Genomic DNA, 14741 nt, shown 5'->3' with positions numbered 1-14741 from the left:
GTAGATCGGAGAGCCGCCCAAGTGGCGTGATGTTCGCAGTAGATGGTGCATGAGATATATCGGTGCAAACTTTTTCAGACAATTCAAGAACAAGCACCTTATGGATATGTTCAAGAGGCTATGCAAGGAAACGAATCAACAAAAATTTAACAAGCAGTGGCAGAAACTTGATGAACTCACCAGGAAGAAAAGAGCCAAGGACGCATCAAAAACCATAATTGCACAGGATGAAGCAGATATTTTGTGTCCTTTACCAACAGATACTGCACGTACTCGCAGAAGGTCTGGGTCAGCGGTGAAGACCTTTTCTGAATGGATTGAGAACGAACCCAAGAAGAAGTGGGCGTTACTTTACGATACCGATGGTGCAAGGTACGGCATAATGACCACCAACTTCGCCGAGATTTACAACTGGGTGCTGCGAGGTGTTCGTGGGTTTCCACTGGTTGCAATTGTGGAATTCATCGTCGGCGGGTGTACCGATTACTTTAGGGAGCGGTTCACTAAAAATCAGGTATTCATGCAAGATCCTGACAGATATTTTGGAAAAATGATAACAAAATATATGACTAAGAAGGCACAAAGCGTTCGGCTACACCACGTACGGCAATGTGGTACACAGGAGCTCAAGTTTGAGGTATCTTCTAAAGACAGAGCGCGACGTGGTATGAGACGTCAAACTCCTGTAAATGAGTGCATTCTCAAGTTTGATGGAACTTGTTGTTGCTCATGCATGAGGCCAAAGTTGCTGCGCTTACCTTGTTCTCATGTAATGGCTGCTTGTGCGGATATTCGACATCCTGTCGATATATATATTTCCCATTACTTCAGAAAGGAGACAATTACCAGCATTTGGCAGTATGAGATCTATGGGTTCCGTTTGGTTGGATCGTTCACCGAGACAGCGAGTCCTGTTATATATATTCCAGACCCAAGATCATCACGGCTTAAGAGAGGGCGCCGTCAGACACACCGTATTCGTAATGATATGGATGAGTCAGAGCTCCGTCCGAGGATACACGTATAAACGTTGTCCAAACAATGATGCTGTCCCCAGTTCTGCTGAAGCTGGCCCTACAGGTGATGCTGCAGATGGAAGACCTCCGGTTGCATCAAGGAGTGGGAGACGTCGCCGATCGAGTGCTAGTACGTCATCAGGCATCACTTAGTTGTAATTTTATTTGAACGTTGTTTGCTCATGTGTAATATTTGCTGCGTTGAGATTGTATCACACCTGGATGTGTATTTGTAATATTTGCTGCATTGACTAAAGACAGAATATTTGGATTCATGTATTTGTAATATTTATAATATTTATAATGTTTGTTATCATATTATTTTATTTTTAATGGTTTCATGTATTGTACTATCGTAATATTTGGATTCTACGTTGCAAAACGTTATCGTTTAACCATCTTCGTACGAGTTTTAGATACCGTAATCTTCTTCGTAAAATTGAATTAAAATTTTATATGCATACATAAGAGTATAGCGAATAAAGTTTGTATGTGAAAAAAGTCTGAATTTCAAATAGTTTGTGAAACAGAAATTCTAAGAAAATATAACAAAAATCATAACCAGGGGACCTCCCGCCCACATCCCACCCACCGGCCGGGCGGGACGCCTGCTTTAGGGACCTCTTCGCGAATAAGAAACTTTTCTTATTCGTGAAGAGGCTCTCGGGAGGGGCCTGAAAATTTTTTTGGAACCTCCCGCCCGTGGGTGGGCGGGAGGTCCCCGGCCCCACGCCTCCCGCCCGTTCAAAGTGCGGGAGGTACCCATTTTCCGAATTTTTCCCATCCGGCTCCTTTTTCGAATTTTAATTTTTTTAAATCCCTTTTTCAAAAAAAACTCCAGTTTGGCCAGTGCGTAAACAAGCCGGGCCCGTGCTGCTTCTCCAGGCCCACACATCACTGGGTGGGCTTCCCACAGGCCCGGTCTAGCCCGCGAAACTCTTGGGGTCCACCTCTCCATCCAACTCGGCTGCCTCGTTTTGCCTCAGCATCTCACCATTTCACCAAGTCACCACATCGTCGTCCTCTCGCCACTTCGCCAGCGCCCGCGCCACGCCACGCCTGGCGTCATCGCCGCCGCCGGTCCTCTTCACCAGCGGCCACGTATCCGGCGTATCACCGCCGGAGAACGTCTTAAATCTCGAAGGAATCCTCCTCCTCCTCCGTGCTCGTCTTCGTCGTCCTCTCAGCTGGACCGCGTGGACTGGGAGATCCGTCCGGACCTGCGGCTGTTTCCATTTTCCGGTAAAGCCCATCACCTTGCTTCCATGGATTATTGCTTGAATCCTGTTGCGTGGGATCTCATCTTTGCTGCGAGCGATCGAATCCGCGCCTCTCGTTCGCCCCTACCCGTCGGTTAGAAGCGGATTTGTTTGCTTCAATTGCTTCGCCACGCGCTGCTAGTCCAATACATGACATACATCCATCTATTGATGGCTCGATTTCGCTCTTCTTCATCAGCGGGCAGGAAATAAGAATGCGAGATCAATCTTAGTTGACTCCCTAGTCCGCATGACTTCATACCGGCGGTGCTGATGCAATTCGTTTTGCAACTCGTAAGAAGGTTGGGGATCGACATCGTCTGAATCGGCCCCTTGCCTGCGTGGATTGATGGAGCGATTAGTGGATCGAGCCTAACATGCCATTGCTGTCATTGCGAGTGCCAATGGTTTGGTTGGGGGAGGGCTGCAAGATGCAGCAGCCGATGTCTTTCTATCCTTTTTTTCCCCGAGCAAAAAATGCAGCCGCAATTGGCATAGGCATAAAGCTTTCCCCTCGAAGCTAGTAAATTACGTATATTTTTAGAGTAGGAGTATATAGGAAATGGAGGATTGCAGAAAGACAAAAGCAAGTGTTAGACGAGGCACAAATCTAGAAGAACTGTCGAGGGCTCGAGGCTCCCTGTCCTGGATGTCCTTGTTGCGCTCGTTTACCATTTTTTTTTCCTGTCCTGGGTGCCAATAACCCCAGACGGGGATGTTCGGCGCTGAGGCTTTGTGCCTCGATATTTTGCCACATGCGATATTTTGCCAAGTTTGTAGCAAAATTGTTCATGGTGCTTTTTAGGCTACTATTGCCTGCCTTGTTGAGCAGCAGCAGAATCACAGTGTTTTGTTTGTTTGGAAAATGCAGCAGAATTACAGACTTTTGTATCTCCCCCCATTGCGCCTCTCCAGGCCCAGCCCTGCCCGGGCTTTTCTGACAGCCCGGCCCGGCCCGTACGGCGACCGGGGTCCACCTCCACCCGGCTGCCCCGTCTCGTTTGTCTCAAAGCATCTCTCACACCATCGCATCGACCTCCTCGCCACTTCGCCAGCGCCCGCGCCACGCCAGGCGCCAGCGCCGCCGCCGTCCACTTCACCAGCGGACGCGTCTCCGGCATCCTGCCGCCGAGCACGCCGGCCGCTTCGGAGTGCAATACGTCTCCTGCGTCCTCGTCGTTGTCGTCTCGCTGTTCTGGAGCGGCGTGGACTGGAGATCCGTCCGGACCCGCGACGGATTCCATTTGCTGGTAAAGTACCTTAGCTTGCTTAGATGGATTCTTCCTTGAATTGTCTTCTTTGGGATCTCATCTCTGCTCTGAACAATCAAATCCGCAGCTTTCGTTCGTTCTCTCCGTCGGTTAGCATCGGATTTGCTTGCTTCGTGAGACGCTTACTAGTCTAATCCATCCGTTGATGGTTCGATAAGGTTCGTCTTTGTGAGCGCGCGGGATCGATCTCACTTGACCCCGTATGACTCGGTCCCGAAGTGCGGGTGCAGTTCATTTTGCAAAGAATTGGGGGATCAACTGAATCCCATGTCCCGTGTTAAGTCTGCCCATGGATGGCGTGAGATCAATAATGTGCACCTTCTCGTAACTTAGTGATCCTGATCGGTGGGTCAAGCCTAACCTGCAATTGCTGTCACTGCTAATGCAAATTATTTGGTAGGGATTAGGGAATGACTGCAAAATGCAGCCATTTTTGTTTTTAGTTTGAGTGGCAGAAGGTTTTTCTCCTTCAGCTTAGTATATGATGCACATTTAGAGTAGGAAATATTTGAATGCAGCAATAACTTATGCTTTCGCGCGATGTCTGAACTTGCTGTGCTTAAATCTAATTTTGGTATACTGATATAGAGTAGGATGGTTTCATTTATTTTTCAAATGAAGGAGAAAGTTCTTTGGGCCCACATGTCATGGGGCAATCAATGGCACACTCGGGAGCATGCCACTTTCCGGTGGCATCTGATGGATTATCCCTTAATTTTAGGTGACTCAAGCTATTCTGCACTTCTTCTTGTTGAGTAATCAGTATTTCTGAGCATATTGAGGCACAATTCGTCCTGTTGAATTTTGGTCCAGCTAAAGCTAATTCTATAATCTATTCTACTCTCACAGATCCTCATAGTATGACTAAGTTGACTACTTCCCCTCGTATCTTCACACTTCATGTATTGCAGACTTGTTCTAGGGTTTCATATTCCTGTTCTGGTGATATGCATGTAGAGTTGACTGACCACTAAGTGATGGTTATTATGATTTTGACCTGTACTTATTTCTACAGATAGATTCTCTTCAAATCAAGGAAGAAGATTATCAGGTACATATGTTTGCCCACATATTTATGTTCTATCGAGACCACATGTTTATGTTCTATCAATCATTCGCATTCATCCATCATGGATCATAATCTGTACCCACATTGCTTTTGTGCAGATGGATCCCATTGAAATCAAGGATGATGAAGAGCATCCTACAGAGATGCTTGTTGATCAGCCTCGTTTTCTAGAACCTTTATGTCCAGAGGAGGTCAATGAAGACACACGAGTATACCCTCGTGTAGGGGATGAGTACCAGGTGGAAGTTCTGGATCTACTAACTGAAGAAGAACGGACAAAACTAAGGTCATCGGCAGTTTATGACAGCAGAGCTTTTGGTTTTGAATACCCTGTGGGAGTAGGATTAGCTATTCCAGTCACGTGGAACCAAAATACAAGCACTCATATAGAAGAAGAGCATGGGGGATTTTCAGGATGCAGGTCATGTCCGTCACAAGATGAAGGTCCCATCCACAGCAGTGAAAATATTCCGGGAAATTTATATCAGGACATCATTTGTTCAGAGTGTAAAGTTGGATATGCTGAGCAAGGTGAGAAATTCTCAGGGTCAGCTGGACAAGACATGCACTGCTCACAAAAAAGGAAGCTTTTAGGTTGTTCTTGTGCAAAGAAGAAATTCAATGATTGTTTTCCATTGCCTGGGATGCCAAAATACTCCTGGAGTGATGAAGAGGCACAGACTTTTCTCCTTGGTCTCTACATTTTTGGGAAAAATCTTGTTCAGGTAACGAAGTTTATGGAAACTAAGACAATGGGAGAAGTCTTGTCCTATTACTATGGAGAATTTTTCAGGTCTGATGCATACAGAAGATGGGCAGCGTGCAGAAAAGCAAGAAGCAGGAGGTGTATTCTTGGGCTGCGTATATTTTCTGGTCCAAGGCAGCAGGAACTGTTGTCACGTTTGCTTGCTGGCGTAGCTAAGGAAGTTGAAGCTTCGTTGATGGAGGTGTGCTGACTTTTCTTTTCCTCCTCTTCCTTTTCTTTCTACTTCTTTTCCCTTTTCCTACTAAACATCAAAACATTGAAAAATAACGTGTACAATCAATTCAACAACTACAGCTAACATTTTGTAATATCTTTAAATTGTAATGACACTTAAGGCAGGCCAGCTCATCAGCATTGCTACCGTATTTGTTCCATTGTACGGCTATTAAAACCATGCCTTTTCTGCTTCCGAAAGAGGCCTAGTATTTAGTGTGCTTGTTCTTATTTATTGTTTATTTATTTTTGGTATTTTAACCTTTTGCTCTAAGAAGCTCATATATTTTCATCTAGCATCTCATTGCATTGATGCGATCCATCAGCTCTCTCAAGAGGTTGACTGTTATATATGGTCTTCTGCAGGTATTTAAGATATTCAATGAGGGAACATCTACTTTTGAGCAGTTTATCTTGACCTTAAGGTCCACAGTTGGTGCTCAAGTTCTTGTAGAAGCAGTTGGAATTGGCAAGGGAAAGTATGACTTGACTGGATTTGCATTAGATCCTAGTCGAAATCATGGTACCTCGACCCGCCCAGAAATCCCTGTTGGCAAGGCTTGCTCAGCACTTTCATCTGGAGATATCATAAAGTTTTTGACTGGCGATTTCAGACTAAGCAAGGCAAGATCCAATGATCTATTCTGGGAGGCTGTCTGGCCTCGCTTGCTTTCAAGGGGCTGGCACTCAGAACAACCTAAGGACTCTTCACCAGTTGGAAAGCACGCTTTAGTCTTTCTCATTCCAGGTGTAAAGAAATTTTCTAGAAAGAAGCTTATCAAAGGAAATCATTATTTTGATTCTGTTAGTGATGTCTTGAGCAAAGTTGCATCTGAACCAAGGCTGCTTGAATTTGGAGTTCAGGGTGGTAATGGTGACAGTGGGATTAAGCATGAAAATGGATGGATCCATGATTCTGAACTTGACAGAAACACACTTCCTAACAAGAAACCTTCCTACAATCGTCCCACTGAGCCTGGGTGTTCCCCAGAACTAATGAAATTCACTGTGGTGGATACCAGCCTTGTTCAAGGGGAAGAACCTTCTAAGGTGAGGTCACTAAGAAATCTACCAACAGATTCCAGTCATGGTTACATGTCTTCACCACATTCTGGAGATTCTGGGAGTGACAGCTCAGAGGAACGCTCAGATTCTGAGGACAGCTCTGAGCCTTATGAACATATAAGTACTGATCGAAGCACAACTGGTGTAAAGTATGCTAGCGAGGAGAGAAAAAGTAAGGCACCAAAAATTGATAAGATGGATTCTAGTGTAATTGAGAAGGCTGCTTTCTTAGGCACATTATCATCAATCAATGGTCATAATTCAACTGATCAAGGTTTCAACGCAATGAGTAATGCATGCTCTTCAACCGCAACTATTCTTTCTGTTGATGTTGAAAGAATCCATGCTACCACTACTTCCACTGAAATAAGCTTCCAGTTTGATCAAAGGGTAAATGTTGAGTCCCAAATTTTCTTAGCACCCTTTTCGAAGAGGAGGAGGTTAGTTTCCTCTAAGACTGAAAGAACTGGCCGCAGAAATACCAGCACCAATGAAAACCATTACTGGAAGCAAGTTGACGAGCCGCCGCAACATGATGTGTCTGGAGCAAATGAAGCAAGCGGAGAGGCCAATTCTTTTGTATGGGGTGCAATTCCAAACTCATCAGCTAACATATCCTTTGATGTGAATAACAAGAAGCCATACTGCGGACAGCTTAACAATGTGCCCCCTAATGCTGAAACAATGGTCTACAAAGAAACTTGCCAAAATAGGCACATCATTGATCTCAATATCCCACATATGCCTTCTGATTATGAGTCAACTCTGAGCTACATTGTCCCTCCATCTGACAAAAATACTGAAACCACAGTCAGGCCTCTACATTCTTCAGGAACTGAGGTGGCTGACCGCCTTCCAGACATGGATGCCTCTAGTGATGTGCTCTACGAGGAGCTTTCTTTCAACTCAAGAAGGCATAGTAGTAGAAGCCGCCCACCAACTGCCCGAGCTCTGGAAGCTCTTGCCTGTGGCTTTCTTGGGACCAAACAGAAGGGCAGGGAGGCAAATTTCCCATCTTCAAGCAGGAGCAGCAGACCTGTTCGGCGGCCACGAAGATCACCTGATGTTGCACTACCATTTTCTTCTGATGGCAAAGGATGTAGTTCTCATTTTCCTGATCCGCCCACAGATGTCAATGGATGGGGCATGAGTAATCCTCCATTCCAAATGATTCACAGCAGCTCCTCTGATAAATCCACAGATAAAGTTGCTCCTGACTTGTTTGGAGCAGACAAGTCTACTGACAAAGGAGTTCATGAATTATTTGGCATACCTTAGATCACATGAAAATGAGTAAGGTCGACCCATATCTAGCAATATCTTTGGACTAGTAGACCTTTACTGAATGGATTGGCTGCTGGTTAAGAGAATGAAGTGATCGAATGGTCAAAATGCTACCTGCAGTAAGTGATGGGTACTGCTTGTTCAGATTTCAGACTTTGGTTTATGATTGAGAAACGGATGGAGGAAGAATATACAGCTCAGTTTTCAATTTCATCTATAGTTTTGTGCATGTCTATTGCCTAAATATTCAATCTCGATACTTATCAAGAATATATGACACCAATGAATGACAAAGATGTGATAGACAATTGCCTTCACATCGGGCACTCCAGCCTCCAGTGGCTTATCAAGTTTTATGTGACAGATCATGAGCTTCTTGTTCAGAACCCTATGTCAAGCTTTTACATTTTTTTCTTTGAGGTTTTCTGATAAAACTTTACCGCAAGTTATACTCTTGCTTTTCATTACATGAACTATGTGGGATAATGGAACAAGCGTGTAACAGAGCGCCCATATAAGAACCATACATGAACTTAACCTGAAACTCTCTCTCTCTCTCTCTCTCTGTGTGTGTGTGTGTGCGCGCGCGCGCGTGTTGACAAACCCAGAAGGCCTACTTGTGAAATGTGTATGCCCATGATCTGTTCTTTTTTTTTCTTGAACAAAACCCATGATCTGTTCTGAGGTCAAGAGTTTCTACCTGCTGAGTAAGGTTATTATTGATCCTTGACCTGACTTTGTTGTATGCTACAAGATGCGTCTTCTTGTGGGTTACTTTTCGGTTTTTCGCCATTTCTTCCTTTGCCTCCAAAAAATTATTTCAGTATTTCTCAATATGTATTGATTTCAGTGGCGCCTGGTCAACAATACTTGTTTGATTACGCAAGAACACGAAAAATTACAGCTCAGTAGTACAATGTCTCAATATAGCAACACTTCAATAATGAGGTGATGCTACCTCAACATATATTCTTCTTTTTTGGGAGGAGTTGCGTCAACATATGTCACACTCCAATGTTTGTCGTTCAAAACAATGTCCAAAGAATAGTTGCGCACATACGTTCACCAGCTTTAAGGTGATTAAATCAATGGAAATTTTACAGGCAAAACTAGGCCATTCTCTGGCTTCAGAAACATTTCCCAGTGCAGGTATAGCTGAGCTGTGCTCTCACCACTGTGGCACTGTCCACTGGATGGGGTCTGTACATGGGTACAGGCTACAGACATGGGTAACAAACACCCCCCCCCCCCCCCCCCAATGCCCTTCTCAGGTGCTCAAGGCTCAGCGTCCAAGCTCAGATGTGCCTTGAACAAGGGTATATCCCTGATGGCACCCGTTGTTGGATCATAAGCACAGTCCATAGTCCAGTTACCTAGGAAGTGAGGGCATCGTTTGCAAATGTCCCTTTATCGGGTCGATTCGCGCTGAACCTGATGCAAAAAGCTTCCTGTCAATGGACAGATAGCGATTGGACCCCAGAGTCCCGGTGCTTTCGATGGACCTCATGTACTCGGATGCGTTGTTCTCGATAATCAGTGCATCTTCCAGCTCCCTGAGAACATCCTCCATGCTTGGACGGAAGGTTGAGAAGGGCTCGGTGCATACCGATGCGACCTCAAGCACTCTCCACATGGCCTCTGAACAATACTGCCCTTTTATGCCAGGATCCACCATCTCTTCGATCTTGTACTCCCTTATGTAAGGTTTTGCCTGCATGACGTCGGATCAATGTAAGATTATTTTTGGAGTTGTGTAGCTGAAATATAGCATTTTTTGTCAGAACTACTATGATGAATATTTTAGCAATCACAAAAGCTAGAGGATGTGGACAAAGCATTGCAAGCCTCCAAATAGAAGCTGTTACATTTGAGTACATTTGATTGAGATGCACAATGGACGACCATAGAGTGTAATGTGAACATACCCACTCAACTAAGCTCCATTCATCACGGGGCCTTTTGACATCAAGAGGTTCTCTTCCTGTCACAATTTCTAACAGGACTACTCCAAAACTGAAGACATCACTTCTGGTGGATAACACCTGAGTGGAATAGTATCTAAAAGAAAAGGAAGCATCAGTAAATCATGATGAACATGTTCCGGATGACTCAATGCATGACGATTCGAAATTTCAACTGACATATAATATTGAGCAACTAACATTGTGGTTTGTTCTATGGTGTTGAATTCTTAAAGAGAGAACAATTTTGGTTAGCCCACATTTAACAATGTCTAAAAGTATATCAAGAAACAACACATGCAAGAACTCTTCGTTTACACAATTATATGCCTTTTACGGTTTTACGTTTCTAGAGTTCACGTTGCAGTTGAATATTTGGATGATTTAAAATGAAGTCATTTATTGAAATTACAGGACCTGCTATATTGCAATAATGTTGGCCTCAGATTCTCAGTTGCACAGCAGAAATATCCAACTGAACATTATCTACTGATATCTACTGGGTTGAAAATTTTGTTGTTTAGATTAACTTACTCCCAAATGCTATGTTCAGGTTGATGGAAACATTTAAGTTTTTCTCAACATTATTTTTCAAACAATATGTTGTTCTATCTCTATTCAAATCACTGCTGCTCCAAACTTAGTCTTTTGATCCTCTAATGTTTACTGCTAAAATGAAAGTCATGAGAAAACTTACTCAGGATCCAAATATCCAGCAGTTCCTCTCACTTCCATTGATGGATTGCTGTCACCTTCCTGAGGTGCATACTTAGAAAACCCAAAATCGGCTACCTTGCCACACATGCTGTGATCCAGAAGTATGTTGCTTGATTTAATATCTCTGTGTATGATACAATGCCCTGCAAAATTGTGCAGATATACCAGCCCTGAACAAGTAAAACAAGCAATGAGTTATGCAGATGTAGAAATAAAAGGAAGCATTTACGCTGTTCAATATTTATAGACCAAAGGTCAACACAAAGCAACAGGACATTCCCGGAATTGCACAAAAAAGAATATTTAGTTTGATTCCTCTATAGGACAGAGATAAACAATCAGAGTGGGTATTCACACAACAAAGGTGCTTCTTACCTCTTGCTGCACCAATACAAACAGATAGTCTGGTAGGCCAATCAAGAACCTTCCTTTTGGATGCCTCACCTACAAAACAAAAAAAATGAGGATTATAAATAAGGGTATAACAAGTGAAAAGTAAATAAAGTTTCATGAAACATGATACCATAGAGGCGATCCTGTAGTGAGCCATTGGACATGAATGGATATACCAATATCTGTTGATCCTTTTCACAGCAGTAGCCAATAAGTGGGACCAAATTCTCATGCCATACAGCAGAAAGAAGTCTTAACTGTGTCAATTGGTTGATCCAGAGATCAGAGGAACTTTTCTTGATGAAATGATTAAATAGATATATACAGAAAAAAATAGAAATTAAACTATCAGGAACAACTGAACATTGATGTAAAATTTGACCATATATAAAATAAAGTTATTATGGAATTTTTGCTAGATATGACAACAGACAGATAAATAAAACTTCTCAGACAAGATTGTGATGCGATCAAATACTCAAATGCCACGTCCATGATTCAGAACAAACTCTTCCCCACAAGATTCCTTTATGCTGGTGTGATTTTGTTTTGGAGAAAACAATGCTAATATGGTAGAATCGGTCTGTACCTCATTGTTAAACTCACGCGTTCCCTGTGTTGATGAGCTTGATCGGACTTTTACTGCAACTTCTTGTCCATGTGGTAATGTGCCTCGATAAACTGCTCCAAACCCACCCTCTCCTATCAATGTTTTGAAGTTGCTTGTTGCAGTCTGGATAGATTTGAGGGACAACTGTTGCACTGCAGGGTTTGCAGTGTTATGGATGCCACATTCTTGAAAAATGGGATCTGCATAAACCAATTTAAAACAAGAAATGATTTACCTATCAAATATTTAAGCACTGGATACACTGAAACAGTGAAAGATTTCCCCTACTTTCTGCTTATTAGCCTCCCACTGAAATCAAAATGGAATGATTCTATCTCCATGGTTTCCATGTCCTATTGCCAGTGTTGTTCTTTATTTTTTTCATTCGATCATATAACTGCTGGTAGTTGTACATGTACATCTAAGAGGATATACATGGCATGCAAGTTCTATTTCATGCCCCCAAATAAAGACTGCACGGAACTCAGAAGACCATCTACCATATGACTGTAGCAGTAGGAGACATACTTGTTGTAGACGAGCAGTCTTTTTCTGGAGAACGCCGTTCACGTTTGTTAAAACAAACAAATAGAAATCCAAGAGCAAACGTGCATGCCAAAGATCCACAGGCAACACCACTGATAACAATTACTCTCTGACTGGCAACTCCAGGTGGGCTTTCGTACTCTTCAGCAGCACAGGCTCCATGGCTTTTTATTTTTCATAAAGAAAGGCGAGTAACGTTATGTTGCTGTCACACGTAAAAGAAATATAACGCGAAAATGGATGCAATACAAATGCTACCTGAAATCCACCCCAGTTGATAAACCATCAGGTAACTGGCTGTTTAGGAAGGGGTTGCACTTCACTGACCTAGATTAGATGACATTTGTTTGATCAGATCTTTTAGGTCGCCATTCACACAAAATATCCATGTTATGTGAGAAGCATATGAGATCAGATGGCAAAATTTTAGAATTACTCATGAGTTTTATTGAAGCCTTTGTGTTATAAGGAGAAAGAAGCGAAACAGATAATGCATGCTTACAGATTGCGCAGGTGTTTGAGAGCAGAAAAGGATGCTGGAATAGATCCAGTGAAATTATTGACCTGCAGATCACTGCACCAACAGGAATAAGACAATAAAGCTAACGCCTAATAAAGCATGAATTCGCTACGGAAATCAGACAGTGAAACATACATATCAGTTAGGTCTGTTAAGTTCCCAATCGCTGCTGGAATCTGGCCTTGCAAATTCTTCGAAGAAAAGTTCCTGCGCAAGTACCAGTTCATCACATTCTTTCTGATTCAACACCACTTGCTGATGCAAGTACCATATTGACAAGATAAAAGCATCTCAATTCACAGTACAGGATCAACCAAATCTGAACATAACAGCAATAAAAACAAGGCAAGCTGGTGTTCTGAAAGCACGTGCGTGAACGTTGATCATCAGGTAGTTGTGTCACTCACAGCTTGACGACGACACGGGCGCCATCCTTGGGTTCGCAAGAGAACCCTTCCCAGGTAGACAGGGAACACGGGTCCCCATTCCATGACTTGAGCATCTCATTCTCTCGGTTTCTCTCTGACAGCTCCTCCTTCAATCGCTTCGCAACATCGGCTGTGTCAAAGTCAAGCAGAAAAAAGTCCCCCATCACATCAGAAGAAAAGCTCAACACAGGCACCAAATTTGGAAGAAAACATCAGTAAGTCACGTCAGTCAGACGCAAAAAAAAAAGCAGCCTGCTTTATGCACGAAATTCCGATTCATGGTTCAATCGACCCAAGAAATTATCGGCACTATTGGCGACCAAATAATCAAGAAGACAAGAACTGAAGAAAGGATTCGGCTACGAAGACAAACAAACAAGACTACCTTGGGTGAGGCCATGGGACGGCGCGGCGGCGGCAAGGAGGAGGAACAGCGCGTAGAGGAGGAGGAAGCGGGCGGCCATACCATGTGGGGTGTGGCCGCTGCCGCTGCCGGCCGGCGGAAGGCAGGGACCTTTGGGGGGGGGGGGGGGGAGGGAGGGTCAGCAGTGGGGCGGTTGGTTGGCGCGTTGTTTTGTAGCGTCGCCGGTTGTCTGCTGGCGCTCGGCACGGCCGTCGACAGCGACGGCGCGCTTTTCTTTCCCCGCACTGCTCCGGTGCGTCATCGACGGAGCTCCGGATATTCTTAGGCCGTGTATGCTCCCGGGGGATGAGCGCTACGGTACAGGCTTGACCAATGACCAGCGTCAATGAAATGTTGCTTGCTCTTCTTGAATTTCAGAGAAGGGAGCGGGGGAGAGAGAAATGTGTCGATGCATATTATTCAGTATTTTTATCAGACATTGTTGGCAGCTCACCGAACTTCTTTTCTGATGTGCTCTCTCTCCTAGTTGTCTGTGTTTGAGAGGATGTTATTCTAGTTTTTCTTTTTTCTTTTCTTTCTTTCTTTCTTTGGTTGGGGATGCTGTTGTAGACTTTTTTTAGATGTTGGTCTACTAGGAGGCAGGATACGATGGGCTAGACTGGGCTGGGCCTATCTTTCATTCACTGATGGCAGCATTCCGTTTTCATTTTTTTTACTTTCCTTGTGGGCTGATCGTTATATTCTCCCTCTTTACCTTTTTGCTGTAGGCAATCCATCATCTTCCCAGTTTTGATCACAAATGGAATTGAGGTAATCCCCATTTCGGAAAGAAAGAACTTCATAGTGTGCTATTATAGATGTACATAAGAAAATCTATTAGAGAGTTACGCTTGCAAAAATAATCGAGAATAAAACCGGAGCGTGTGCACCATATTCTTGCTACTGTCTCATAGTATTTTGGAAATAAACCACAATAGATGACAAAAACCGGTAAACTGACCAAATCAGAAATCTAACTAGGTGTGAGCCACACACGGGCTGGGCTGGATGGGATGGGGCCGGTTTTGTATGAGACCAAAATAAAAAACTAATTAGCTAAATATTTAATTAATTGCTTTGCTTTATGATTCGTACACGATCGAGCCGTTACTATTGTTTCTTGCATATAAAATAAACTTCGCCACTCTTCTTCATTCGATACCTCCAGACCTACTTCTCTCTGAATTCCCCACTCTTCTTTCGTTCAGATCCAATCGACC

The 14741-nt window shown here is 43.6% G+C and overlaps 2 protein-coding genes across 2 annotated transcripts; one reads left to right on the top strand and one right to left on the bottom strand.

Moving 5' to 3' along the window:
* Positions 1–3216: 3216 nt before the first annotated feature.
* LOC112881280 lies at positions 3217–8633 on the top strand (the record flags this gene model as incomplete). Its single annotated transcript, XM_025945957.1, has 4 exons — positions 3217–3525; positions 4562–4597; positions 4714–5562; positions 5961–8633. Coding segments are annotated over 4 exons (3171 nt in total), but the record flags the coding sequence as incomplete, so codon positions are not given.
* A 237-nt stretch (positions 8634–8870) lies between these two features.
* On the bottom strand, positions 8871–13639 carry LOC112879424 (nodulation receptor kinase-like). Its single transcript, XM_025943670.1, has 12 exons — positions 13504–13639; positions 13098–13248; positions 12826–12897; positions 12673–12744; positions 12429–12497; positions 12153–12334; positions 11604–11824; positions 11145–11271; positions 10997–11065; positions 10602–10791; positions 9869–10001; positions 8871–9654 (listed from the first exon to the last, which is right to left on the bottom strand). The coding sequence occupies exons 1-12, from the start codon at positions 13580–13582 to the stop codon at positions 9313–9315; spliced, it is 1707 nt and encodes a 568-aa protein (XP_025799455.1). The 5' UTR covers positions 13583–13639; the 3' UTR covers positions 8871–9312.
* Positions 13640–14741: the final 1102 nt, after the last annotated feature.

This window comes from Panicum hallii, chromosome 2 (genome assembly GCF_002211085.1).
Source record: "Panicum hallii strain FIL2 chromosome 2, PHallii_v3.1, whole genome shotgun sequence".
In the NCBI taxonomy this organism is placed as follows: domain Eukaryota; kingdom Viridiplantae; phylum Streptophyta; class Magnoliopsida; order Poales; family Poaceae; genus Panicum; species Panicum hallii.
The sequence above is the reverse complement of the archived record's forward strand: the minus strand, read 5'-3'. Positions and strand labels throughout refer to the sequence as shown.

What these genes read in the sequence shown, in the direction of transcription:
- LOC112879424 (XM_025943670.1), bottom strand. Translation starts at nt 13,582, where the DNA reads ATGGCCGCCCGCTTCCTCCTCCTCTACGCGCTGTTCCTCCTCCTTGCC. An exon ending in GTCCCATGGCCTCACCCAAG is followed by an intron (nt 13,249 to 13,503) that starts GTAGTCTTGTTT and finishes ACTTTGACACAG; the next exon opens with CCGATGTTGCGAAGCGATTG. An exon ending in TCAACTGGGGTGGATTTCAG is followed by an intron (nt 12,335 to 12,428) that starts GTAGCATTTGTA and finishes AAAAATAAAAAG; the next exon opens with CCATGGAGCCTGTGCTGCTG.